The sequence below is a fragment of the Cynara cardunculus genome, assembly GCF_001531365.2.
Source record: "Cynara cardunculus var. scolymus isolate 2C chromosome LG 3, CcrdV1, whole genome shotgun sequence".
Classification (NCBI taxonomy): domain Eukaryota; kingdom Viridiplantae; phylum Streptophyta; class Magnoliopsida; order Asterales; family Asteraceae; genus Cynara; species Cynara cardunculus.
In genome coordinates, this window is record NC_037530.1 from 3,362,459 (window position 1) to 3,388,656 (window position 26,198).

At 32.4% G+C, this 26,198-nt stretch overlaps 2 protein-coding genes across 2 annotated transcripts; both read left to right on the forward strand.

Annotated features, from left to right (window-relative positions):
• The first annotated feature begins 13,113 nt into the window (after positions 1–13,113).
• On the forward strand, positions 13,114–26,134 carry LOC112508616 (putative disease resistance RPP13-like protein 2). Its single transcript, XM_025113287.1, has 13 exons — positions 13,114–13,196; positions 14,265–14,448; positions 14,899–15,105; positions 15,257–15,451; positions 15,533–15,679; positions 17,361–17,416; positions 17,541–17,630; positions 17,726–17,783; positions 17,898–17,942; positions 18,028–18,108; positions 18,193–18,282; positions 18,533–18,627; positions 23,908–26,134. Exons 1-13 carry the CDS (start codon positions 13,114–13,116, stop codon positions 25,979–25,981), a joined length of 3,405 nt encoding a protein of 1,134 aa, XP_024969055.1. The 3' UTR covers positions 25,982–26,134.
• On the forward strand, positions 17,214–18,643 carry LOC112509472 (HMG1/2-like protein). Its single transcript, XM_025114451.1, has 8 exons — positions 17,214–17,259; positions 17,361–17,416; positions 17,541–17,630; positions 17,726–17,783; positions 17,898–17,942; positions 18,028–18,108; positions 18,193–18,282; positions 18,372–18,643. The coding sequence occupies exons 2-8, from the start codon at positions 17,370–17,372 to the stop codon at positions 18,387–18,389; spliced, it is 429 nt and encodes a 142-aa protein (XP_024970219.1). The 5' UTR covers positions 17,214–17,259; positions 17,361–17,369; the 3' UTR covers positions 18,390–18,643.
• Positions 26,135–26,198: the final 64 nt, after the last annotated feature.

Genomic DNA, 26,198 nt, shown 5'->3' on the forward strand with positions numbered 1-26,198 from the left:
CTCTCACTCTCCCTCCAACGGGCGTTACACCATTTTTGTTTTCGTTATAAACTTTGTAACAAATTACACAAATGGTCCTTATACTATTGACAAATCTTCAATTCTTTTCAAATTTTATATATCTATTCGATTTGAGTATTTTAAATCTCATCATATTCGTTTTGTGTGAAAATGAATGTGTGATTGTAAGTATTAAAAGGGTTTTGAGAAATGAAAATAAAAACAAACAGTTTCTTTTATCTTTGTTGTCATTGATTACTGTTTAATAACTCTAATCAAACGTCTCTCAAGAGTTTTCGTAATGATTTTTAATTTACTTTAAAACTTGTTTTATTTTACTAAAAGGTACTCGTACAATACAGCGAGATACATTTCGATTTTAAAGTTTTGTTTTGTTTATTTATGTCTCAGTCGATGTTCTAATACGATTTTTTTATGTGGTTTTGAAATAACCATGATTTTTTATTTTTGAATAAAATATAAATATGAAAATATCATAAAATATTGATATTACTATCGAACTAACTATTAAAATTTCTCGGGGTTTTTTTTTGTATTTCTTTAACTTATTTTTTATTTTTGGTTTAATAATATAATTTTTTATAAAGATAATAATTAAGTATTTTGTTAGAACTTAATGATTATCCTAATTATATTTTAAATTTTTTACATTTAAAATGAGATATTTATTCTTTATTTAATTATGTTTATCTGTAGTTAGTTGCACAAATTCAAATATGAAGCTTTAATAAGTTGTATTTATACATACTTTACTTGTAATATTGATTTTTAAATAATATTCAATAAACAGTAATTCATGCATAAAAAATGGTTTTTAAGAGTTTTTGTCAAATGCGTATAATGTGATTCGTTGATCCATAAATTCCAACTCAATAAATGTTTTTGATTTTTTGAATTGCCAGGAAAAAGTGAGAAGATAGTTGGTGGTAGTAATTTGTATTTATGTTGATAGTTAAGGGGCAACTTTGAAAATTGTATTTCTGAAGTGGTGGTAGCTCACACGAACTGGATAGTTGTGTAGGATCGTGGGATTAAGATGGACCAAACGGTGTCGTTAGCCATAACAATTTTCGAGAGTTGTTGAAGATAGCTCGTGTCGCCACTCCACGCGCTTTAGAGAAACGTGTTTCAAAGTTGCACGTTAACAATCATACGAAACAAAGTATTTATTTTACAATTTAACATATTATTTTTCGGAGTAAATTATAGAATTGTTTGATACTTACCGAATGATTTGGTGTGTAATGAGTAAATGGTCAGAATGATTAATAGACTCTCATGATATAGTAAAAAATGAAATATAATTGTTTGGTAATTGTTTATAATGAAATTAGGACGTTTAATGATTAACGGTGACCCATGATACAAAACCATTCAAAGGATTTTAGAATCATTTAAGAGACATACTTTTTTTTGTCAAACAAGATTCAGCTCTTAATGATTCAGATGTTGCATATGAATGAAACTATTAAGAGATAAACAAACAACCTCTAAGATGATATTTATTTTTTTAAGAAGTGTGGAGTTCTGAAGTCTTATTTTATTAATATTTTTTATTGATAAAAGATGGTGAGGTCTAAATTTTTTATTAATAAGCACGTTCAATAACATTTCTAAGTTTTGTATGATAAGAGTAGTGTCTGATTGGTTTGAGTTTGACTCCAAAGGTCAAAAGTACCAGTAGGTCTCAGGTTTAAATCCATGTAGAAATAAAAATCCTCTTGTGGCCACGGAGGTTCAAATGCGGTGACTTCGGGCTATCTGCAAAGCAGGTGGTCGCCCTGAGATTAGTCGGCTTGCATAGCGGGTTAGATATCCAGGTTAATAATTAAAAAAAAAAACCTCAAAGCTGATATCTAACATTATGATACGGTGCAATAAATCCTCAAGTATTTGTATATGGAGTATCATATAAATAATATTTATCTAAAAACAATAAATAAAATAGTTAATAATATGAATTATAGTAAATATATTACCTCTCCGAGGGAAAAACCAACATGTTTGATTTGATGGAAAGCTTACTACGTCGATTTAAAAAATAATACGTTTTTTCAAATTGCATCGACCTTAACCTTTTAAGTAAAACACAAGACTACGGAGCCGTTTACTAAACGCTTATCCGATAAGTACTTACCGGATAATTTTCCTCACCGGATGAACATGACAAGGGCCAAGAATCTTACCCGGTAAGAACGATGATAAAGATGGAGAGACTTACCCGGTAAGTGAGGGTGACAACTCTTACCCAGGTAAGCGCTTACCAGACAAATTGTTGCATGAAATACGTTGTAATGTACTACAATCTTACCCAGTAAAATAAATTAGAGTGTTGACTCCTAACGACAAGCACTTATCGGGTAAGCATTTAGGTAAACTGCCCCTACGTCTTATGTCTGCCCCTTTTTAGCTGAATTCCATCGTAACGAGGAACTTATTTGGTTTTTTTGGTTAATTTCATAATTTTTTTCCCCAATTTGTAGTATTTGATATTGATTGTCCTCTGTTTTTTCTAGGTTTTTCAATTTCATTTTGTTATGCTTCTAACGAAAAATATTGTTTATTATGTCGTTTTGATGGTCAACAATCTTACCGAGTAAAGTAAGTAATATTGTTATTCTTGCTGATAAACATTTAATAAACGACCCTAAATTACGGTTTTTGTTCTTGTGATTCGTTGAAGATTTTCCCGTTATCTATAATACGTTTTAGCTTCGTGCTAAACTATCAGCAAGAGCAAAAAACTGCGGCAATTAAAAAATTACAGCCTTCCAAATAGTAACGAGAGATGATTTTTTTTTTAATTGTTTAATATATTTAAGAGTAAATTACAGATTTGGTCACTCACGTTTGTCATTTGTTGTGGAATTGGTTTTTGTCTTTATTTATTATAAAAGAACCTTCATCTATGCAATTTTTAATGGATTTGGTCTCTCATACAAACGACTGTATGTTCTCTCTGTTAAATATAAGGATAAAATGGTAATTTTACCCTTGTTGTTTGTTTTTACATTTTTTTGTCTAACATTTTAAAAACAGGTGCAAAATGTATTAAAGTAAAACTTGGAGGTCCAAATACGAGACTCGAGGACCATATTTTCCGAACCGATGAAAACGGACCGAAACCGAACCGTACATAGAGAGATTCAGCAGGCGGTAAATGAACAAAATGGAAAGGAAAAAAAACTACCGAAGATCAAGTGGTTTGTGATTGGTTTTGATACACATTCGAAAGATTTTCAAACAATATGTAATTTTGACTGTTGAACTTTTACGATCGGTTTTGATACGCATTTGAAACATTATGAACATTTAATTGTTTCTTAACCCACTTTCATATTTCGGTCTTAAGTGGTCCTAGTATCAATTTTCCCGTCCTGAAACTGATATCAAACCGGCACCAAACTTGTACATAAGGTTCGGTTTTTCGTCCTAGTTTTGAGTCCCATAGAAATCAGTACCCAAATCGATCTGGTACTGATTTCTATTGCAGAAACGTCTCCCCATTTATATTGTTTACGTGCCACATGTCATCGTGTAATTGGTGTTAAAATTGCGGAAAAAAGACAAAATAAAAATGGGATAAAATTTTAATATCAAAATGGAGAAAAAATTAGAAAGAAATAAAATCTCGTCAAAGTTAACGGAGAGAATAAACTAAAGTTAGTGTAAGGGTTCAAATATGTAACAAATTGTATAGATGGAGGGTTCTTTTATAATATATGAAGATAAAAAAAAACCAATTTCGTGAGCAAATGACATACCTTAGAGTACAAATCCATAATTTACTTCATGTATGTTGTATTATAAAACATTTGATAAAAAACTCTTAAAAACTATTTTGTATGCATAAAGTACTGTTTATTGATGCATATTAATTAAAATTCAAGATCACGGGTAAATTGTGCGTAAGTACAGCTTATTAAAACTTTATTTTTGAATTTATGTAACTAATTATAGATAAATATAATCAAATACGAGATTAATATCTCTTTTTTTAATATAAAATTTTTAAAATATAATTCGGATAATCATTAATTATAACAAAATACTTAATCATTATATTTATAAAAAATATATTATTAAACGATAAATAAATTGCTTTCATTATTAAATCTAAATTAAATTATAAATAATATATTAAATTAAAGAATTACATAAAAAAAATCAGAACTTTAAATAGTAAATTTAATACTAACATCGATATTTTTTTCTAAATTTTTATGATATATTTAAATTTATTTTTTTATTCAAAAACAAAAATATTATCGTATTTCTCAAAACCACTAGAAACCGTATTTTATCGACATGGATAAATAATAAAAAGAAACATTAAAAATTGAGATATATCTCGCTGTATTATACGAACATTTTTATTGTACTTAATAAATACAGGAAGATTTAAATTCAAACCATAGGAATAAGACTTGATATTATCATAAATAATTTTTATAAATCGTAAAAATCTTTAATTAAAAATCCAACATTTGTATTATGAAATAATCGATTAATAATCATGATTCATTTATTTTTATCGATATATTTATAGAACATGATAAATTTTATTCATTATGATCATGACTTTAAATTGTGAAACAATCGAAATATTAATAGAACTAAATATTTTTCATACCACATGAACGGTTGAAATTGATGTGTGCATTCGGATATATATATATACATATATATATATATATATAGTTTGTTTCAAATACAATCTATCGCATTTGTACAACCAATTCAACCCAATAAATTGAAATATTTATAGAAATGATGAGAGTTCATTTATTATGATTTAAATATTTATGGAATATAAATATGGTTCATTAATTATGATTAATACTTTATAATAGAAAATAATCAAAACTTCTATAAATTACATATTCATCAAATTAAATTGACGGTTGAGATTGAGTTGTATTGGTTGTACAAATATAAGAGGTTGTATATAATCCACCTCTATATATATATATATATATATATATATATATATTATGTATATATGTATGTGTATCTCCACATATGTGCGCCCGTATGTACGCTTTAATTATTTAATATAGAATGAAAGAGAAATACCAAAAATACCCCTAAGTTGACGAGCATTTTTAATGGTGTTAGGTCAAGTATAAAAAAAAATCACAAATTTCAAACCAGAGCACTTAAAACCGTAATTAATGAAGACAAGGAAAGAAAACCAAAATTTTCAGCAAACCACAGGAATGAAAAACACAACTTAGTTCGTTTTCGTATTAAATCTACATGTTAGCTTTATTTATACTATTTTAAAACGTCAATGATGGAGATGGGTACTTGTTGCGAACATTGATTGTTGGGGTAGAGTTTGCCAGTGGTTGTGGTCGGTGGCAGTGAAGGTCATCAGTGGTTGTGGGGGGGGGGGGATAAATTAAGGGGGGTGGCAAAGGTGGTAAAGTGATTAAAACGCCTCTTCAGTTAGCATATTTAACTGAATCTTTCTAAAGATTTAGGCGAGAGACCGAATATGGTATAAAATGCATGCCACGGGATTTATAATCCGTTACTATTTCAACGAAAAAGACTTAAATCGTTATAACATTTAAAGTATAGAAATCAAACATGAGATTTACTTCAAAAGTTTCTTAATGCAATTAGATCAATGGACCAAAACTGTTTTAAAAGACTTTGATACATTATAGCATAAACCACAAAGGGCAAACATGTAATTTGCTATTTGCTATTTATTATTACTTGTATAATTTTATCCCCATTAAAGATGTAGCTCAAGACATCTTAAAAGCACAAGTTAAAATGAAATATCAATCCTCTTTTTTCGGGTAACCGTGGGGTTTTGGTTCAGCTTACGTGTACTAACTAATCCATCGGGCAATCACAGATAGTCTGGAGTCGTTGCATGTGAATCTCCATGGCAATAAGGGTTTCGATAATGTCTGGATTCGAATTGGGGTAGATGGGATTTTCCGCTACATCCCTTGAGGGGTAACCAGTGTGCCATAACCCAAGTGATTAATATCAATACTTTTGTATATGCTATAGATAGATATGCATAAAAAGACCGAAAATTAGAGAAAAACGATCGACAATGGCTGCATTCGTACCTGGGGTAGTGCGTCACTACATCCCTCGAACTTAACCAGTACACCACAACCCAAGTGATTGACATCAACACTTTTGTATACACTAGAGATAGATATGCATAAAAGACCGAACATTGGATAAAAATGACCAAACTAGTAAAAAACAGTTTTCTAGTATCTGAATGTTTGGATTTACTTCCACACAAGCAACATTTAACTTAAATTACAAAAAAAAAAAAAAAAAAAAAAAACCCGACTTGACATCTGGATCGAGATATGTGCATTTCTTACTATAAAACAAAATAAAATATCGTATAATAGATAATTTTTTGTTACCTTTGAAGAAGCAACTCTATGCACATAACGTTCTTATGACATCATAACTTTGCAAAACTCGTGTCTGCACGTAATTGATGTGACAATAACTCTGAGATTTATCCTTTTACAGAGCATCGAGAAGATAAAATAGATTCCAATATTGTTTAGGAGAAATTGTCCAACTAAGCCGATGTGAAACTCTAAGATGCCACAGAATGTTGAGAGTGGTCTATACACGTGAGAGGGCTAGACAAGTATACACGTTGATCCAAAGTGTCGAGTCCATTCAGTGGTAAACTTTGCCTCTGATACCATATGAGAATATGTACAAACTCCCAGGTTTATCCTCCAAAATCGCTCTTGAGAACAGAAAAGAGATTTCAACATATACTATAGAGAAATGGTCTAAGTCTAGTCGATATGGGACTCTAACAACTGCTATTATAGTTTCTATAACGAGTTCCCCGTTGCTTCCTGGTCTTGGCTTGGCTGGGCCCTTCCCTTGTGGTCGGCTTATTTCTCTTTCTCTCTCTCTCTTCTTCTCTTTCCCTCTTTCTCTTCTTATCCCTTTCTCCTTTCTCTCCTTTTCCCTCTTTTCTCGTCTTTCTTTTTCTTTGTCTCCCTCTTTCTTTCCCCTCGGGGTGCCTTTGATTCTGGTAGTTGAGGTTTCCTCCTACCCGAGCGCTTCATTGTTGCTATTTTAGCATTTTAGTGTTTTATCTTGATCTGGAGGGGTCTCCCCCCTCCCTATCAAAAAACAGTGATTTTTATTAAATATTTGTTAAAAATGGTTGAAAGTAATTAATAGGAGGAAATGTGGGTGGGGATTAAATAAATGGGAGCTACAAAGTACAATAATAACTTGATTTTATCCTTACTTTCACATGGGTGCTTTGTACTAATGTAATCTATGCCACAAAGTAGCTTTCACATCAATAATGTCTATAACTCATCTAGTTGGCCTCTATTAATTCATTCACTGTTCAACCTTTCTACAGGGATATTTTTGTAATTAGTTGGGATTTCAAATATGTGTAACTTTACAAATAAGTTCATGACTTAATTTACATGATCAAAATATAAAGCGTCATATCTAAAGGCATTGTAATAAGTTTATATGACGCTTTTGAACGTCTTAACAAGTTTTTATGATATTTTAAATGATAATTTGTGAGTGAATCCATTAACCAACATTTGGCCTTTGGTTTGGGTAATGTTTATTTATTTAATCTGTCATGGATATCATAAATGTTTATATCGTAAAATAGATTTTCGACAAAGTAAAGACGTATATGATAGAATTATAACTATAGAATACGACCCGAATCAAAATATATACATTTATCTCATATATTGTAGCAATTGTGAGAAGAGGCATATTCTAGTTCCCAAAAGGGTTATAACAAACCATAAGAGTGTTGTCTGATTGGTTTGAGCTTAACTCCAAATGTTAAAAGTGTCTGGAGATCTCAAGTTCAAATCCAAAGAGAAACAAAAATCCCCTTGTGGTCACGGAAGTTCAAATGCGATGACTCCGGACTACCTACAAAGCAGATGGTCGTTCTAAAATTAATCGACTCGTATAGTGGGTTGGATATACAAGTTAATAAAAAGAATGTATATATTGTCTTGTTATTGGTTGCTTTTCATTTTTAATATAAATTTATTAGTATTAAATTTAGTTTATATTATTACCATTAAACAATAAAAACACCATTGTTTACAATTTTAGATTTTCAACAAATATAATTATCAATGATTTTATATATTATATACCTCTTTTAATTATGATTATGGTTTATAATATGAAATAATTTATTATATAGTTTTTATAATCTTAAAATTGAATAGAGAATGAAGTAATTACTGAAAAATCTAATTGTTGACTAAAAGCATAATTAATAGACTAATCATATATGGTAAAAAAAAATACTTAGTTAATAATTAAATATTTTACTAAAAATATAAATAAATTAATAATAATTAATAGCAATAAATAACTATGTGCATAATTGGAATAAAATGCCAAAAAAATTGTAACTTACTGAAACACTGTTTTAAGTAACGATTCAGCAAAATACCATATAACAATTCACACAAATATTTTTTAATAATTCAAACATTAAGGGCTTGTTTGTTTTTTGGGAAAAACCACTTAATGCCTCTTAAGTCTGAACCGATCAGACGTTTTTATTTTCAGACTGTTTGTTTTTTTATATAAATAAGAGCTGAAAAGCTCTTAATTTGCTCTGAAAAAAAAGTGATAACATAATCACTTAAATCCTCTTAATCGCTCCCTCTAGACTCTCCCCTCCATCCTCACCTCCAGATTTAGTCCTCTAAATCTATCTCGCAAGACATTCGATCTCCAAATCAATCACGACCCAGATCGATCCACATATTCTCGTGAAATCATGACCCAGATCGATCCAAATCTATCAGATCCAAAACTTGACTGATTCAGATTTTAGATTTCAGACGTAAAAACAAACAGTCTGACTGATTCAGATTTCAGACTTCAGTACCACCTCTTAAAATTCAGAAGTGAAATCAGACTTCAGAATCTCTTAAAAAACAAACGCCAGCTAAGTTGGGTAGCTTTTTTATTAACCTGGATATCCAACCCGTTATGCGAGCCGATTAATTTCAGGACGACCACCTGCTTTACAGATAGCCCGGAGTCACCACATTTGATAAAGTTAATCTCTAGATTGCTCCTAAAATGTTGTTTAAATAATTTTATTAATAAAAAAAACAAAAGTATAATTTATAATAATTTCATTAAAAGTAGAACTAAAACACGATTCATTAGTAGATTTGAGATTAAAAGTGATTAATGGTTTAGATCCCTTCTTACGTTTCTCACCTTAACTCTCCTTCTCATACGATCCTTCGCCTATGTGTGTGTGTCATCTCACCATTTTTAACCAATTTAAAAACCGAGAAGATAAATTGATCCCCCGTCGTTCTTTAACTTCAATAGTAATTATCATATGACATTTCATAACTTTTTTTAAGATATATACGCTTCAAACATTTCACGATCACTTTGTACACAACAATTGATCTACGTCAGTAAACAGGTCCTCTGGGGAAAACAAAAACAACCCTAAAAACATATAATTAAAGGAAGGTGACTACATATGGTGGAAAAATGCAAGACATTGTTGTCAAGACGAACAACCGAATATTTTTACTAAATATTTGAATAGTTTTGTTTTTATGAAAATTTTCTTTTTGTAATTAGAGGTTCTCAATGAGTTGAAAATGTGCATGCCTTGATTAGAAATCTTGCATGAATCCTACCTTGACTTCATCATTGAGAAACCGGAAGTTAACGAGACTGTGTGTTATAACCGGAAGTTATTCGAGTTCAAACAAACAGAAACCGAAGGAAAAGAAGAAGAAATTGTTGATTAGTGTTTTTGACAGAATAATTTGTTGTTGTTTATCATCCTCGTATTTTTGTGATTATAAGGTGAGTTTTTATCTTAAATCATCATTTGATTTGTGTTAAGACTGAATTGTATGGTTCTATATGTGGGTTTATTTGAAACAGGTTATATGTTATTTTTAGCATAATTTTATGTCTTGTTATGCTATTATCAATTGGTTGGAATAAGGGTGACAAAAAGGTGTATTTGGGGGTAAGGGTGGCGTAATTCGAAGATGTGTATTTGGAGATAATGGTGGCCTAATTAGGAGAGACGTATTTTGGAATAAGAGTGGTATAATCAGGAGAGACATATATTAGGATTGGGGTGACAAATTTTTTTTTTTGTTTGTAAAAATGGGATTTTTGATCATGTGGAATTGTTATCGCATTCTTGTGATGAGATGAGATTGATTTATCGCATCTATATGATGCGATGAGAATATGTTATCGCATCCTTGTGATGCTACAAATGGTATTTATCGCATCAGTATGATGCGACAAATCGAGGAAATCGTATTTTTATGATGCAAGAAAATATATTATCGCATCTGAATGGTGAGACAAGTTGATGTAATACGAGGATGATGCGACAAAAGGTGTGATCATATTCATGAGATGCAACACAAGTTGGTATGTTATGTGTTTAACATCAATAAGTTTGATACTTCATGGGATTGATGCGATGAAAATATATTGTCTCATATATTTGATGCGACAAGAAGAGGATTGTTTTGATAAAACACTATTTATTTGTTTATTAATACAAAAATAAGTTTTATAAAAGTGTTTTGGTGATCTTCACCCTGTAATAGCAATCAAAATATATTTCTCACTATACCTTATGGTCTAACCCTTATTTTGTGTTTTAAAATATGCATTACAGGTCGGACACGTTTGGAAGATAAGGGAAAAGAGAAAAACTGTGAAGATGGTATATGTGGATTTTTGGAAAATGTTATATTATTTGTATTTGAGAACTTGTTATCTTTACAAGTCTTGTATTGGATGTATATAGAAAAATGTTGTAGCTGCTTTTATAATGTAGCAGGTTGTACATTGAGAGTTTGAGACTAATGTGTATATTTAAATATAATGTTAAATGAAATATATAATTATATGCTAATTGATAAATTACTAATGGACCGTTTACCAAACACTTACCCGGTAAGTGCTTACAGGTAAAATTTAATACTACCACTTATTTACCAGGTAATAATTTAGTCCACCGAAACGACATGGTAGGTAACAATTACCCAGTAAACGTTTACCATAGTAAGAGTCGTCGCTCTCACTTACCGGGTAAGACTCTCGGCTCTTGCTTCCTCTTACCGGGTAAGATTTTTTGTTCTTACCATGTGCATTCTGTAAAGTAATATGACTTGTTAAACATTTACTCAGATAAACGTTTGGCAAACGAACCCGATAACATCTGCAACGAAAACTTTGCACAAGTCCATGAACCACTTCATCATTTATTTTTATTTATTGGGTGAAACCGGTCATGCCCATGTGGCATGGAATCGGTTGGTCTGCGTGAAGCGGTTCTTCACTTTTTTTTTAATCAATTTTACATTTATAATTATTATAATTTATAACTTTTAACAACTTTTTATATTTTTATTATATCGTAATTATTTTTATTGTTATTTAAAAAACCGATAATTTTTTCAAACCCTTTTAAAGAATACTAAATAAAATTTAAGGGTTCCAATTAAAAATCATCGACCAATTTATGATGACAAAAAGTTATGAACTTTCTAAAGAGTTCATGATTGTAATTTGTAGGTGCTCTAAGCTGAATATATCAAATTAAAACCCTAAAACCTTCTACAATTCTTTCACTTGCCCAACCTACTCTCATACGTGTTATTTCATCCCGTCCAGTCCAATTCAGTTCCATCTGCATTCAAATGCTCATTCACTAAATTTATAAGTTCGGTATAAACTTTTTTTTTATTAACTTGGATATTCAACCCGCTATCCAATCCAATTAATCCCAGGACGACCACCTGTTTTGCAGATAGCCCGGAGTCACCGCATTTGAATCTCTGTGGCCACAAGGGGATTTTTATTTCTCATTGAATTTGAACCTGTGACCTTCTGGTACTTTTGACATTTGGAGTCAAGCTTAAACCAATTAGGCACCACCCTTGTGGTTAAGTTCGGTATAATCTTGTAAACAATGGTTGTTATTCACTCTTTATATTATACAATTATTACTTTGTTGTTACTGGAATTACCTTAAATAATCCTTATATAACTACATTTAATCCTAGAACTTACTTTTTAACATTTGTATATAGCTAATTAAAACATATATAATCAATCATAAGGGTGGTGCCCGATTGGTTTGAGCTTGAACTCCAAAGATCAAAAGTGCCTCGAGGTCCCAGGTTCGAATCCAAGGAGGAATAAAAATCCCCTTGTGGCCACAGAGGTTCAAATACAGTGACTCCGGAATACCTACAAAGAGGGTGGTCACCCTAAAAGTAGTCGATTCGCATAGTGGGTTGAATATGCAGTTCGATAAAATATGTGTGAATATTAATGTAAATAACTTGTAAATTTGAAAGTTTAACAAGGTAAAGTCATAACCACCTAAAAACTCAACCTATTCATTGTTGATATAAATATGGGATGAAATAATTCATGCACATGATTCTTTTAAATATAACCATCAAAGTAACATTCAATGGACTTGCCACCCCTATCCCTACCACTATCACCCCTCAAAAATGAAAAAAGTACATTAATGGTCCCTTGACATTCGCTTAGGTAACATGTTCGGTTTATTATTGTTTTTTGCAAATAGTTTCATGCGGGTTTACTTCAATTTACATTTGGAAACAAATGTTACTAAATGCAGTTGGACAGTTATGACATCATAGGCACGTAATCTTCATCAGTGAAAATGCTGCATACTTCATTAAATATATAAAAATGATATTTATTACGAAACAAGTAAGTATTAAACAACGATTTTGAGGCATGCTTGACGTTTTTCGAGGTCAAATTAGACAAACCCATGTGGATAGTCACGAAGAAGACGTCTCGATGTGCTAAAAAACATTATTATTGCAATTTAACGTCACAATTATCGATTTGCATTGCTTAAGAAACTCGATTTTCAATTTGTGTACTTGATTTATAGTCGAGGGACCGTTTATGTAACTTTGCAAACCATGGTATGCATATAAACACACCACCTTGGTGAAAGCCAAAATTTCCATATCAAAGTTCCCTTTGGATTTTGAAATATTAGAAATGTGTATTGCAGTGTTTGCTTGGCAAGTTCACCCTCTCTATCCTTTCCTTCTCTTGCTTAATAGAGATGAGTATCACCACAGGTAATAAAAATGTCGTTAAATTATCTGATCATGACTTTTTTTACAACCGTCTTTCAAAATTCAGTTATAATTTCATGATTTTTTACTGTGTCGATGCCTACTGGATTTTTTAAACCTACTAATTTCGAGACTTAAATGAAGTCTGACTTTATTACTGGTATCAATGCTCAAATTAACTGATATATGTCAATCTTACGATTAATTGTCATGTCTCTGTTTACTTGTATGCGTTGCCATTCTCGCTCTGGAGTTGTACCTGAATGCGTGCATGGCCACAAGTGTATTTAGTACCGAGAAAACATGTAAATGATTGTTATACTTGATTACGTAATGAAAGACCAAACACGGAAATGTTAATAGATGTTTTGTTGTATGGTGCGGTTGTAATGCACGTGAATTATGTAACCTCTAACAAACAAATACATAATGACTACAAAAGGTTTATACTATTTGTATAACAAGATTGTAAATATTTATGTTGGTGATTTTGGTGTTATCAAGCCATTTAGTATGATCGGGATTAATGTAACTGAACAGTCGCGTCTGTTGGGAACAAACACGACTCCCGCCAAAATAACTGACTTAACCGCTGGTGGCTATAAATAAGATTTCAATTCGATAGATGCAGTGTGACGATCTTTGTGCATACCATTACTCTGCCTATCTTAACCTTTTGTTCTGTTCAATCAACCCGACACATGAATTGAATACAAACATTTAGAAATTGACTTGTTATGAGGCATTGATAGTTATTAATATGCAATTAATGTTGCAAGAGGTACATTTTGAGTTTTTAATACATAACTATACATAGCAAATGCTTATATGATTTTTTTTATGTTTATTAATTTATTTATTTTCCATCTACCACCTTTTTTTTAACCTGGATATCCAACTCACTATGGGTGCAATCATACCAGCGCTAATGCATCGGATCCAATCAGACCATTTTTTCTTTGTTTTTAGCTTTTTCTTACTCGTATACCAATTAATTTTGTATGTTTTTCATGTTCATATCTTTTTTCTGACGCTATTATTATTGTATATGATGTGTGGTCGGGACGAAAGGCCGACGAAAGAGGTCGGGTGGTGGGAGGGAGGGGAGATACTGGGAGGAAGAGATGAGGTAGCTGGAGGGACGTGGTTGGCATGTACAAGAGAAGGTAAGGTCTCGTTTCTTACGAATGTCTTGGAGCTTCACACTCTCCCTGAAGCCAAAAGCAGAGGAGACCTTCCCTTGCGTTTCTTGGAGGTTTGCTTTTTCACCCGTCTCTCGATTTTCCATTTATGTCAATTATCTGGTCATACAACAGATGGTTCGTATAAAACACGAGTGACATCTAACTTTCTAAAAATGGAAAGAAAATTATAAACGCTATAAAAAATCTGAACATCATTGACATCAGATTAAAACTAGACATCTTGGTTGAGATTATGTTGTGAGATATCGTACCATATTTAAAATTTATAGTCTTACAATTACAACGTAACGTCACTAACAAAATTGTATGAAGTTAGAAGTGGATGGCTAAAAGTATAAAGTACCCTTTATCAAAAACACATACGTAATGTGTCATTCAACTGTTATTTATTCGTATTGTTGACTTTATGGGATTGAATGATTTGAAATTGTAAGTACAGATGTCGTAAATGGCAAAAAAGAGTTATTAAACAAAACATGCACGATGAACTTGATATGTAGAGTAAGAAGAGTTCAGAAGAATTTGCGAAGGAGTTGGTGAAGGAGGTTCACGAGTACAATGGGTTCAACCTTATAACCGTCGACCTTTCTTCCAAGAAGATGTTTTACATAACAAATAGACCGAAAGGTCAAACCCCAACGGTTCAACAAGTTCAACCAGGCATCCATGTCCTCTCAAATGCCAAGCTCGATTCCCCTTGGCCTAAGGTTATTTACACATTCTCTTCATTCCGACACTGTTATAAAATGTGGCATTTTACACTGCTTATTTTACATGGTTTATGGATGAAACCGTCTAAAAAGTGATGGCAGTTTTTTTTTTTATATGATATGGATATGTTTATGATTGTCGTTTCAGGTTCAACGATTGAAATTGAATTTCAAAAGGCTGCTTAGCACATATGACGAGGATGAGGATATACCCATGAAGGATATGGTTGACAAACTAATGAGGGACACCACGAAAGCCGACAAAAGTCAACTTCCTAATATCTGTCCATTTGACTGGGAATATGATCTAAGCTCGATATTTGTAGAAGTAGACACACCATTGGTAAGTTTTTTCACGTCTTACAGTTAACAACCCGAAATCACCGAACTCACAAAAATCGTATTTGGATTTTTTGATCAACAGGGACGTTACGGGACTAGAAGCATGATTGCGCTGAGCATACGAGATAATGAAGAAGCAAGTTTCTACGAAACCTACATTGAAAGAGAATTATGGTGGGAGAAAACCGTAAATTATTATATTACTCCTAAGATTAAAATAAACGACATTGTTTTCTGATGATAGAAATACAGACTGCAATATATAGAAGAACAATTACAAGCCCGAATAATTTCTGTTGTAGATACATGTTCATCCATACGTGATCATGGATTTAAAATATATCAAGATAAATGCTTGTATAAATATTATAATCGTTGTTGTTGCTAAATGAAAATACATCATGTGTTTAGTTTCTTATTAAGTAGTGCTCGTCACTGTCTCGTTAAAAATATACTGAAATATAATATATGATTTTTCAAACCGAGGATGATGGCCGAATCATCACTTATTCAGAGGCCAAATGCATTGCCATGTGCTTTTTTTTATAAAAACAAGGAGTCGTTTATCAAACACTTACTCGGTAAGTGCCTACCGATAAAGTTTAACATTATCATTTACTTACTGGGTAGAATTTTAGTCCACCAAAATGAAATCATATGCAACAATTTACCGGTTAGAGTTGTCACCCTCACTTACTGGGTAACTCTTGGTCCTTGTCTCGCCCTTACCGGGTAAGATTCTTGATCCTTACCATATTCATCTGGTAAGGTAATGTGACTTGGTGTTCACTTACCCGAGTAAGCGTTTGGTAAACGACCCCTAAATCATGTACATGACTATGTTAGAGGTTCTTAATTAGATGATCATGAAAAACTTTTCAGTCAGCCCTCATAATTCAAGAGAACTAGGGCACGCTTTAGACAAACATGTAAGCCACATACAACTGTCGCAATACCGTTTGTTATAGACACTCCGCCGTTCATACTTTTGTAACTGATTTTCAAGGAAAATTTATAACAGTACTTGTATTCGAGAAAGATTTCTTGTTTGAGGAAGTTAATTGTTACTGCAAACGAGTCAAATTAAATGTAAAATTCTTTTTTACGTGTATTATAACGGAAACATGTTAAATATTTCTCTAAAAGACAGTTTTTATTAACCATATTGACCGTTTTTTAACCTAAATAGTTTAACGAGTTATCAGCATTGCATAGCGATAAATATCGGCCTAAAAACATGCAAGATAACACACAAATAAGTGTCGTATTTACCCTTCACACATGAATAACTACTGCAAATCAAATCAAAAAGCTGTATTTAAGTTAAGTAACCGCAGCAAAAAACGACATACACTTCTTTAACACTTAAAAAAACCCACAAATTGACCACTGATATCTCGTTAGTTTTTATTACGACTGTATCAACACATCAATAAAGAACACTGTACAATAGATGGTTAAACCGCGAAATAGCAAAAAATCCATATATTTTCTCAATTTTAATTAAAAATAAAAATTTATTTAATTATGTAAAAGTTTGATACCATATTATTACCATAAATGGAAAATAAATAAAAGTAACCCTAAAGATTTAAAAAATAAAAATTTGAGGGGGAAAAATCAAATGATTTCCAAATGGGCCCAAAAGCGCGGGAACCCAAAATTCTTTCTAAAAAATGAAAACACAAAAAGGCCCCCTTTCCGATCCCGCCCAAACCCCCACCTTATATAAATTCACCCCTTTCATGCCCTATTTTCCCCTTCATCTCATACGAGCAAACCCTAATCCTAAATCTCTCAATTCGTTCTGTAAGCTTTGTTTCGTTATTCTATGCGATCTCTCGTTCTATTTCAGATGTATGTACGCGATCTGCCTACCGATTTTAATTTGTTTGTTTGATGTTTTTCAGGATTCAATCATGAAAGGGGCTAAATCGAAGGGTGATACGAAAAAAGCTGATAGCAAGTATGATTTTGATTGTGTTTTATGGATTTTTTACGCGATAGGTTTAGTATGGTTTGATCGATTAGGTTTTCCCCTAAATTGTCGATTTGACGATAGTTTTGGTTCTTATGTGTGTTGATTTTAGGCTCACTGTGAAGAAAGTTGCACCGAAGGGTAAGGCTGCTAAGGATCCGAACAAACCTAAGAGACCTGCTAGTGCCTTCTTTGTGTTCATGTAAGAACTTGTTTATTTTCTGTTTTTTTTTTTAATTTTATCACACAAATCTGTAAGTTGTTGTGTTAATTTTTCGCGTTTTTGTTGAATCGAAGGGAGGACTTCAGGAAGCAGTTTAAGGAAGAGAACCCTGGCAACAAATCCGTTGCTGCAGTGAGTACTTCTCCCAAATTCTCACAGTTTAAGCTTCGTATGTTTGTGTTGAAAACGGTTGAATTGTTGTTTGATTCGTCTGTGGTATTTTGATCGCAAATAAACAATCTACAGGTCGGTAAAGCTGGTGGAGCAAAATGGAAATCAATGTCTGATGCCGTAAGTAATCTCATCATTATCATCCATGCTTATGAAAACCTTAATTATTCGTCAATAGTAGTAATACAATGGTGCACAATTACAGGAAAAGGCACCTTTTGTTGCCAAAGCTGAGAAAAGAAAGAAAGAATATGAGAAAACCCTTGCTTCCTACAACAAAAAGCTGGTAATTACTGTTGTAAACCATGTTTAAATTGTGCCATTTTTGGATCCTATGTTATTGATTCATAGTTTGTGGTAATAAAACCAGGCTGCTGGTGGTGATGATGATGATGATGAAGACTCTGACAAGTCCAAGTCTGAGGTTAATGATGAGGAAGATGAGGAAGGCAGTGAGGAGGTATGTTACTGAAGATCCAAAACTTTTCAAGATTCAAACAATGTGTAGTTATATTCTGATCAAAGGGTGTTTTCTGAATGTGTTTATAGGATGAAGATGATGATTGAAATGGGTGCCATGCTATGGTAAAAACCTAAATCTGCCATTGTAGTTTCTTAATACCATTAGCGGAAATGTTGGTAATTGATATGTTGATGTTGGTCATGGGATAGTAGTATTGAATAGACTTTTTAGCTATTATGATGCACAGAGAGGACAAATTAGTTTTGTTGCTTTAGTGTTTTTGACTTTTATGTTCCCTGTTAGTGTTGGCCATTTTCTTATGAAATGGATTATGCTTTTAAGGTATGCTGTTTTGGGTTTTGTTGGTTTTTATGCCATTTATAATCTTGAAATGCTTTGGTTGTGGGGTTGTTTTTTATCCTTCAACTTTGTGCAATTTTTTTGTTTGAGATTGTTTATAAAAATAATTTATTGATTTATTTTGGTGTGATATTGGTAATAAACATTTTTTTTGTTTGGATAAATAATTTATACCGGTGCCAAATTGGTAATAAAGATTTTTTTGAAGAAGTTAAACATTTTAGACATATAATAAGTTATTAAGTGTTTTTGTAAAAAAAATATAAGTTTTTTTAAATAAGCAATCTCAAACACCTCCTAAATTTTTTATGTTTTGAGATTCTGTAATAATTCATGGATTCTTTAAAATTTAAAAAATGGGCATTTTTATTTATTTATTTTGGTCTTTCATAACTTTAATTAAAATATAGAAAGTAGGGGGTTACATTTTTCCAGAAATGATTATTTTATAAAACTTTTTGATTTTAATAATACAATAAATATTATAAAATTTCCAAAATTAAATGATGAGGAAAGAGAAATGATTATTTTATATAAAAGTTTGTTGGATATTTTAATAATACAATAAATACTTAAAATTCAAAAATGAAGGGTTGAAAAGATTTTAGTTTTAAAGAAAATATATAAAATTTATTGTTGTAGCTTTTTTGAATATTATCCTTTATCTAGAATGTATTATTTTTATGATGTACAAATTTAAAATCAAACACATTCAAAATTAAGAAAATCAAATGTATCAAAAAATTTAACAAACAAATTTGTATGTGATAGAAACTGAATAAAAAGCAAGATCCTAAAATAAAATCTTGGATTTTTTTAAATTTAAATTTATTACATTTTTTGTCGGTTACACAAATAATAGAATATAATAATAAAATATGTTTTTTTAATTCATAATTTGATAAAAGTAATCAATATTTGTTATAAATTCTTCCTGTTATCGAACATAATTATGTTTGTTAAAAAACATACGTTTAATTATATATATATATATATATATATATATACTTGGGATCATGTGAGACCAATGGTTTTTTACGAGACCCGTAAGATCAATTCTCAACTATTGGATTAGATCTACAATTTGATAATCTAAACATTAATAAACGCCACGAGACTTTTCAATAATTATAAAATTGCTATCGTGCAATTTAGACCATTAGATCATTAACTTATAAAGTTGATCAATGAACATAAATTGGTCTTACGGGTTTCACAAAAAACCTTTGGTCTTACGTGAACCCAACCCATATATATATATAAAAGGTATATTTCAAATGTAACCTATTGCGTTTGTATAATTAATGCAATCTAATCAATTAAGATATTTATGAAAATGATGAGAGTTCATTTATTATGATTTAAATATTTATGGAATATGAGTAAGATTTATTGATTATAATCGATATTTTATATTATGAAACAATCAAATCTTTTATGAAATCACATATTCATTAAATTAAATAGATGGTTGAGATTGAGTTGTACAAATGTAAAAGATTGTATAATAATATATTTCTCTCTCTCTATATAATTTTAATATTTTAATAAAAAAAGTGATAGAATTTTTTTTGATAGAATCAAACACTTTCCATCATATCATGTAAAAACGTTTTTCCTTTTTTGGCATGAGTAATATAATCAAATCAAATTAATGATATTGGTGGAAATCATCTTTATTAGATCTTTTCTTTATAAAAACACACACACACACACACACACACACACATATATATATATATATATACTTGAGATCATGTGAAAACAAGGATTTTTCGTGAGACTCGAAAGATCAATTCTCAACCCTTGCATTAAATCTATAATCTGAACATTCATAAACGTCACGAGACTTCTCAATAATCATAAAATTGTCACCGTATAATTTTAGACCATTAAATCATTAGCTTATAAAGTTGATCAATGAACATAAATTGTTCTTATGGGTCTCATGAAAAACATTTGGTCTAACGTGAACCCAACCCTATATATATATATATATATATATATATATATATATGCAAACAATCGTGTGAGAAATGAAATTATTGTAAGGAGAGATTTGAATCTTTGACCACTTTTAATCTTATGTGTACCAATGAATTATGTTTTAGAAATGAATTGATTCGATTTATCTCGGTGCATCTCACTGGTGTTGATATTCAATTGGGATTGATCAAAGGACGGAAATCTCTTCTTATGTTTTTTTTACCATAACTTCATTTCTCACAGGAACCCTCCTCTCTTTCTCCATACATGTATAATAACACACACACACACACTAGTTATGTACGCGCGTAATGTGGCGGGATGTAAATTGAAGAGAAAAATTTACCACAACTTAGTAGCTTATCAAATTTAAAATAAAGATGCAATTCCACCAACTAAAATTGAAAGTGAAGAAAAGCCTTTACATTTGACAATGATCGTAGTATTCAAGAAACACAATCTACAATGCTTACCATCTTTGAAAAAGAATACTTGTTACTAATCAAGAAACACAATTGATTTATTGAGACGGCACATACAACCAAAAAGGGTTATATGATGCTTCATAGCAGCGATCGATTGTTTTGGAAGATAAAAAACAAATTTAAAGAATTCAAAATTGCATCCACAAAGAATTTGAAGTTTTAATTTTAACACACAAAGTTAACCACTTTGGGTCCCCGTTTCTTCTTTGGTTTTATGTTCGATTCGTTAGAAGCAACATCCTCGGCTATTGGCTCAGAAGTCATCAAATCGTCCTCAAGATCATCATCGCTCACAAACTTAGTCACCTTCCCTCTCGTTATCGATTCAATTCCAGTTGCTATCATCCAATGTAACACATTCAAGTTAAGGATGATGATTTGTCCCGACCTAGTGTGGAACCTGGCTCACTCGACCCAGACGGGGATGGGGATTCCCCACTAAAACGGGTCTCGGGGCCAAGGATCCCCGGTATACTCAAACTAACAGATATTTTTCATAGGGTTTGACAGGGTTTTACCGGGGACGAGATGTTAATTTCCGTACCCGCCGGGGGCGGGGGCTGTTACTAAAAACTGGGCCCGGGGATTATGAAACTCGCCACATCCCCGCCCTGTTGCCATGCCTAATTCAAGTATCGAAGCAAATACCATATCAAACCAATAACTCCAAAATAGACTACAATTCTTTCCAATTGGTGAAGAAATCTTACATCTTTTGCAAGATTCAATGTACAATTTCATAGTATTTATTATACATAATAATATGATTAAATTCAAAAATATTCAATATTGGGCTCATTTTGAAGATATTGACCAAATTGTAATCTATAAAAAAAAACATATTTTTAGATAATATAAGCTTATGTATGCTAATAAAATAAGAGTGTAAATTGAAAAATAAAAAAATAAAAGATATAAAAGAAGTAACTAAAAGTGGAAGTACTACAAAAAGAAACATATTTTAATTAATATATGATTATGTACGTTAATAAAATAAAAAGAAGTAAGTGATATAAAATGTCTCATCATTAATAAAAGTGACTAATTTTGTGATAAAAATTATTTTTGAGGTATAAATTGTAAAGTTAAAAATGATAAAATTTGAGAAAATCAGGAGCTCTTTACTAAACGTTTATCCGGTAAGTACTTACTAGACAACTTTTCTTAACGGATGAACATGACAAGGGACAATAATCTTATCCGGTAAGAGCGATAATAAGAATAGAGAGTCTTACCCGGTAAGTGAGGATGACGACTCTTATCCAATAAAATAAATTATAGTGTTGACTCTTAACGGAAAGTGCTTACCAGATAAATATTTAGGTAAACGACCCTTAATTATTTGTGAGAAAGAGTAAAGGGTAGGAAGGAGGGGTATGTTTAGCAACAAATAGAAATAAGAGAAAAGTGTCACAAAATTATTTTGAAGATAAATTTGTTAAACTTTTCTAAGAAATTTCGTTGACTTTTTCATTTCTTGTGACAAATATATAGAATTATACCAAAAATGAATAATTGACATAAATATGCATTTATCAAATTAAATCAAATATTTTTTTTTAATATTTTAAGAACCGTACTTGATGTGAGAAGAATAATTAATGTGAGAAAAGTAAAAAGAGATTTCCACTCTTAGATGTATATTAGGATGAGATGCTCATGCACCGATCAATCCCCATATCACAAATTCATGGGTGAGTTTGATGTTAAAGATGATCAAGGGTCCAGATCCCTTCTTATACTTCTCACATTAACTTTCCTTCTCATACGATCTTTCACCTATATATATATATATATATATATTTATATATATATATATATATATAGAGAGAGAGAGAGAGAGAGAGAGAGTTAGGATCATGTGAGACCAAATTGTTTTCTTGGAACCATTTTTTTACACTTGAAACTTTACAACAAAACAATATAAATGTAACTTTCACAGTGTTCTCGATGTGAAGGTTTAGATTTTTTTTTACTTTCACAATATTTTGTTGTGATGTTTCAAGTGTAAAAATGCGGTCTAACTGGTTTCACAAAAACATGCTGGTGAGACCATATATTTACACTTGAAACTTTACAACAAAATATTGTGAAGGTAAAAAAAATCTAAACCTTCGCATCAAAAACACTGTGAAGGTTACCTTTATGGTGTTTTGGTGTGAAGTTTCAAGTGTAAAAAAATGGTCTTACGGGTCTCACGAAAGCAAACTGGTCTCACATGATCCAAAATCTCTCTCTCTCTCTCTCTCTATAATATATATATATATATATATATTAATTTATACATGTTTTTACAATTTTCAAAATATTTGTAGTTCTCTTTTGATACTTTCATTAGACCATTGCCTTAACATCTCGATTCTCCAAAATCCGAAATCATCAATACAAATTACATTCAACCCCAACAAGTTCTTCATTTTGAATATTACAACATTAATGATATCATTAAAAATATTACACACATTAAATAAAATATCATTTCTCTCTACTCAATATCAGGTTTCTTATTAGTAGGTATATAAATTTCACAATCCAACCACAAGGGTGGTGCCTGATTGATTTGAGCTTGACTCCAAAGGTCAAAAATACCAAGACGTCCCAGGTTCAAATCAAAGGAGGAATAAAACTCCCCTGGCCACGGATGTTCAAATGCGGTGACTCCGGGCTATCTGTAAAGCAGGTGGTTGCCCTAGGATTAGTCGTCTTACATAACGGGTTGGATATCGAGGTTAATAAAAAAAATAAAAAAATAAAATAAAATTCACAATCACCCTTCTAATTTCACATCCAGGTTCCTTGCAACCAAAGAGAAAAGGCAAGGAAAAAGATCAAGATTGGCCAAACTTCCTATAAATACCAATTCAATCTTGCGATCTCATATAACGGAAATGGAAATGGAAATGGAAATGGAAATGGAGGTGAAAGCAGTGGAAACCATGGTGATTCAGAAGCTCACACAATTCATGAATCAAGAATCTGCAGCCAATCACAAACTAATCACGCATCAACTACAAAACTCGCTCAAGAACCTGCAAAACTTCTCACAACAAAACGACATTTCAGAAGCGGACCATCTTCAAGTCGTTTACGAGTTCGAGAACGAGATTGAGAGATTCGCCTTCCGAGTTGCTCGACACAAGAAGAAGAGGTTTGGTTTCTTGTTGAAACAAACATTCTCCTTCAACAATCTCAACTCCTGTCGTAGCCTAACAATGGCGATCAAGAAATGCCAGACCAAGATTCGCACTCCTTCTGAAGATGATACCATCAGTTCATCCTCAGCTGTTTGGCCAATTCCAAAACCCCCAACTCCTCAATGCCATTTTTTGACTGAATCATTCGACTCGAAGCTTTGCCTGCTATACCTGACTCTTTTCCCAAAAGATTTCAACATCCCAGTAAGAAGGTTGCTCAGACTATGGCTTGCCGAGGGAATTGTGCAGACAAGTTCCACACACAAGTTCTTCCCAGAGGATTTGGCACAGAAACATTTCCAAGACTTGGTTGATCGGGGTATGATTGAGATAACCAAGTTCAGGTCCGACAACAGCCCTAAACAATGTCGTTTGGTTTCTGTTCTTCACGACAACCTGTCGCCAAAAGCCCAGGATATCAGCCTGTTCTACATCCAACGCGATTTGGAATCTGAGGATGTTACAGGTCACTTTGGCATACGTCGACTGGTTCACCACATGGTTACTGAAATGGGCACTTCACATTCCAAGAGTTTCAACTTCGACCCATCTCTTTTGAGGTCTTACGTGTCCTTTAACCCCCCACGAAAGGACATGCCAGCAAAAGAAGTAGGCATTCTTTTGGGTAGAATCATTAACAGCCACTTTTGCTTATTGAGGGTGCTTGATCTAGAGGGTGTGAACAAGCCTACTCTCCCCGATAAGCTTGGCCACTTGCGTCTCTTGAGGTACCTGGGACTGAGACGAACATACCTACAGAGGCTCCCAGAATCTGTAGGTGACCTAACTTATCTAGAAACACTAGATGTGAAGCACACTTGTGTAGACAGCCTACCCAACTCCATTTGGAAGCTCAAACAGCTTCGTTATCTCAATCTGAATAACATTCGTCTTGCCATGCCACCTAGCAGTTCTTCAACTCTCCTCACCCTATGGGGACTGGTTCTAGACGAGAAGATATCAGTGAATGAGAGTCTGGGCAAGTTGCTTGCTCTAAGAGAGTTGGGTATTAAGTTCAACTTAAACACAAGCCAAGATGTTCTGCTTGAATGGATTGCAAAGCTGGTCAATCTTCAGTCTTTGAGGTTGATCTCCATAAATGACCAGAATCTGCCATCGGAGCTAGTTTTGAAGCCACTAGTGAACTTGGACAAACTTTCTAATCTTAATCTGTATGGTACTTTACAAAGATTACCCCCTCCAAATGAATTCCCACCAACAATCAAGGTTCTCACCTTGTCAATTTCTCAGCTGAGAGTGGATCCAATGGAGACCCTGGAACAACTACCTTTCCTGATTGTGTTGAGGCTCTTGGCCAGCTCATTCACAGGAGCAAGAATGGCTTGCCATCGAGGAGGGTTTAAAAAGCTTGAGGTTTTGAAGCTGTGGAGGCTGATGGAGTTGGAGGAATGGGATGTAGAGGAAGAAGCAATGGAGAGCCTCAAAGAGTTAGACATCAGATGCTGCCATGAGCTGAACAATATCCCTTGTCGATTGCTGCAGAAACGGAGATGCCTGGAGAAATTAACATTGACAGACATGCCCGATGACTTTGTGGCCCGGACCAAGAAAAGAAAATCTAAGGACACGGCTCTCACGATCAAACCTGGAGAATTTCCTCCCTACCCTGTAAGTTCTGATGGCGTTTCCAGGTTTATGCAGCCCATGTAAGCCGGCGCCAATCTTGCATTAAGCTCAAACCTGCGATCATGAGGTGTTAAGCACCCGTTAGCTGTTCAATACGGATTCTTTCATTGTGCATACGTCTTCTCGAAGCTCTTGTATTCTGTTACTACTGTTTCTTGTACATTCACATTCCAGATGTATGATTGTTTTTCAGTATGTGGTTTTATAGTTAAAGCAGAAGTATTCTTTCTGATGCATTCAT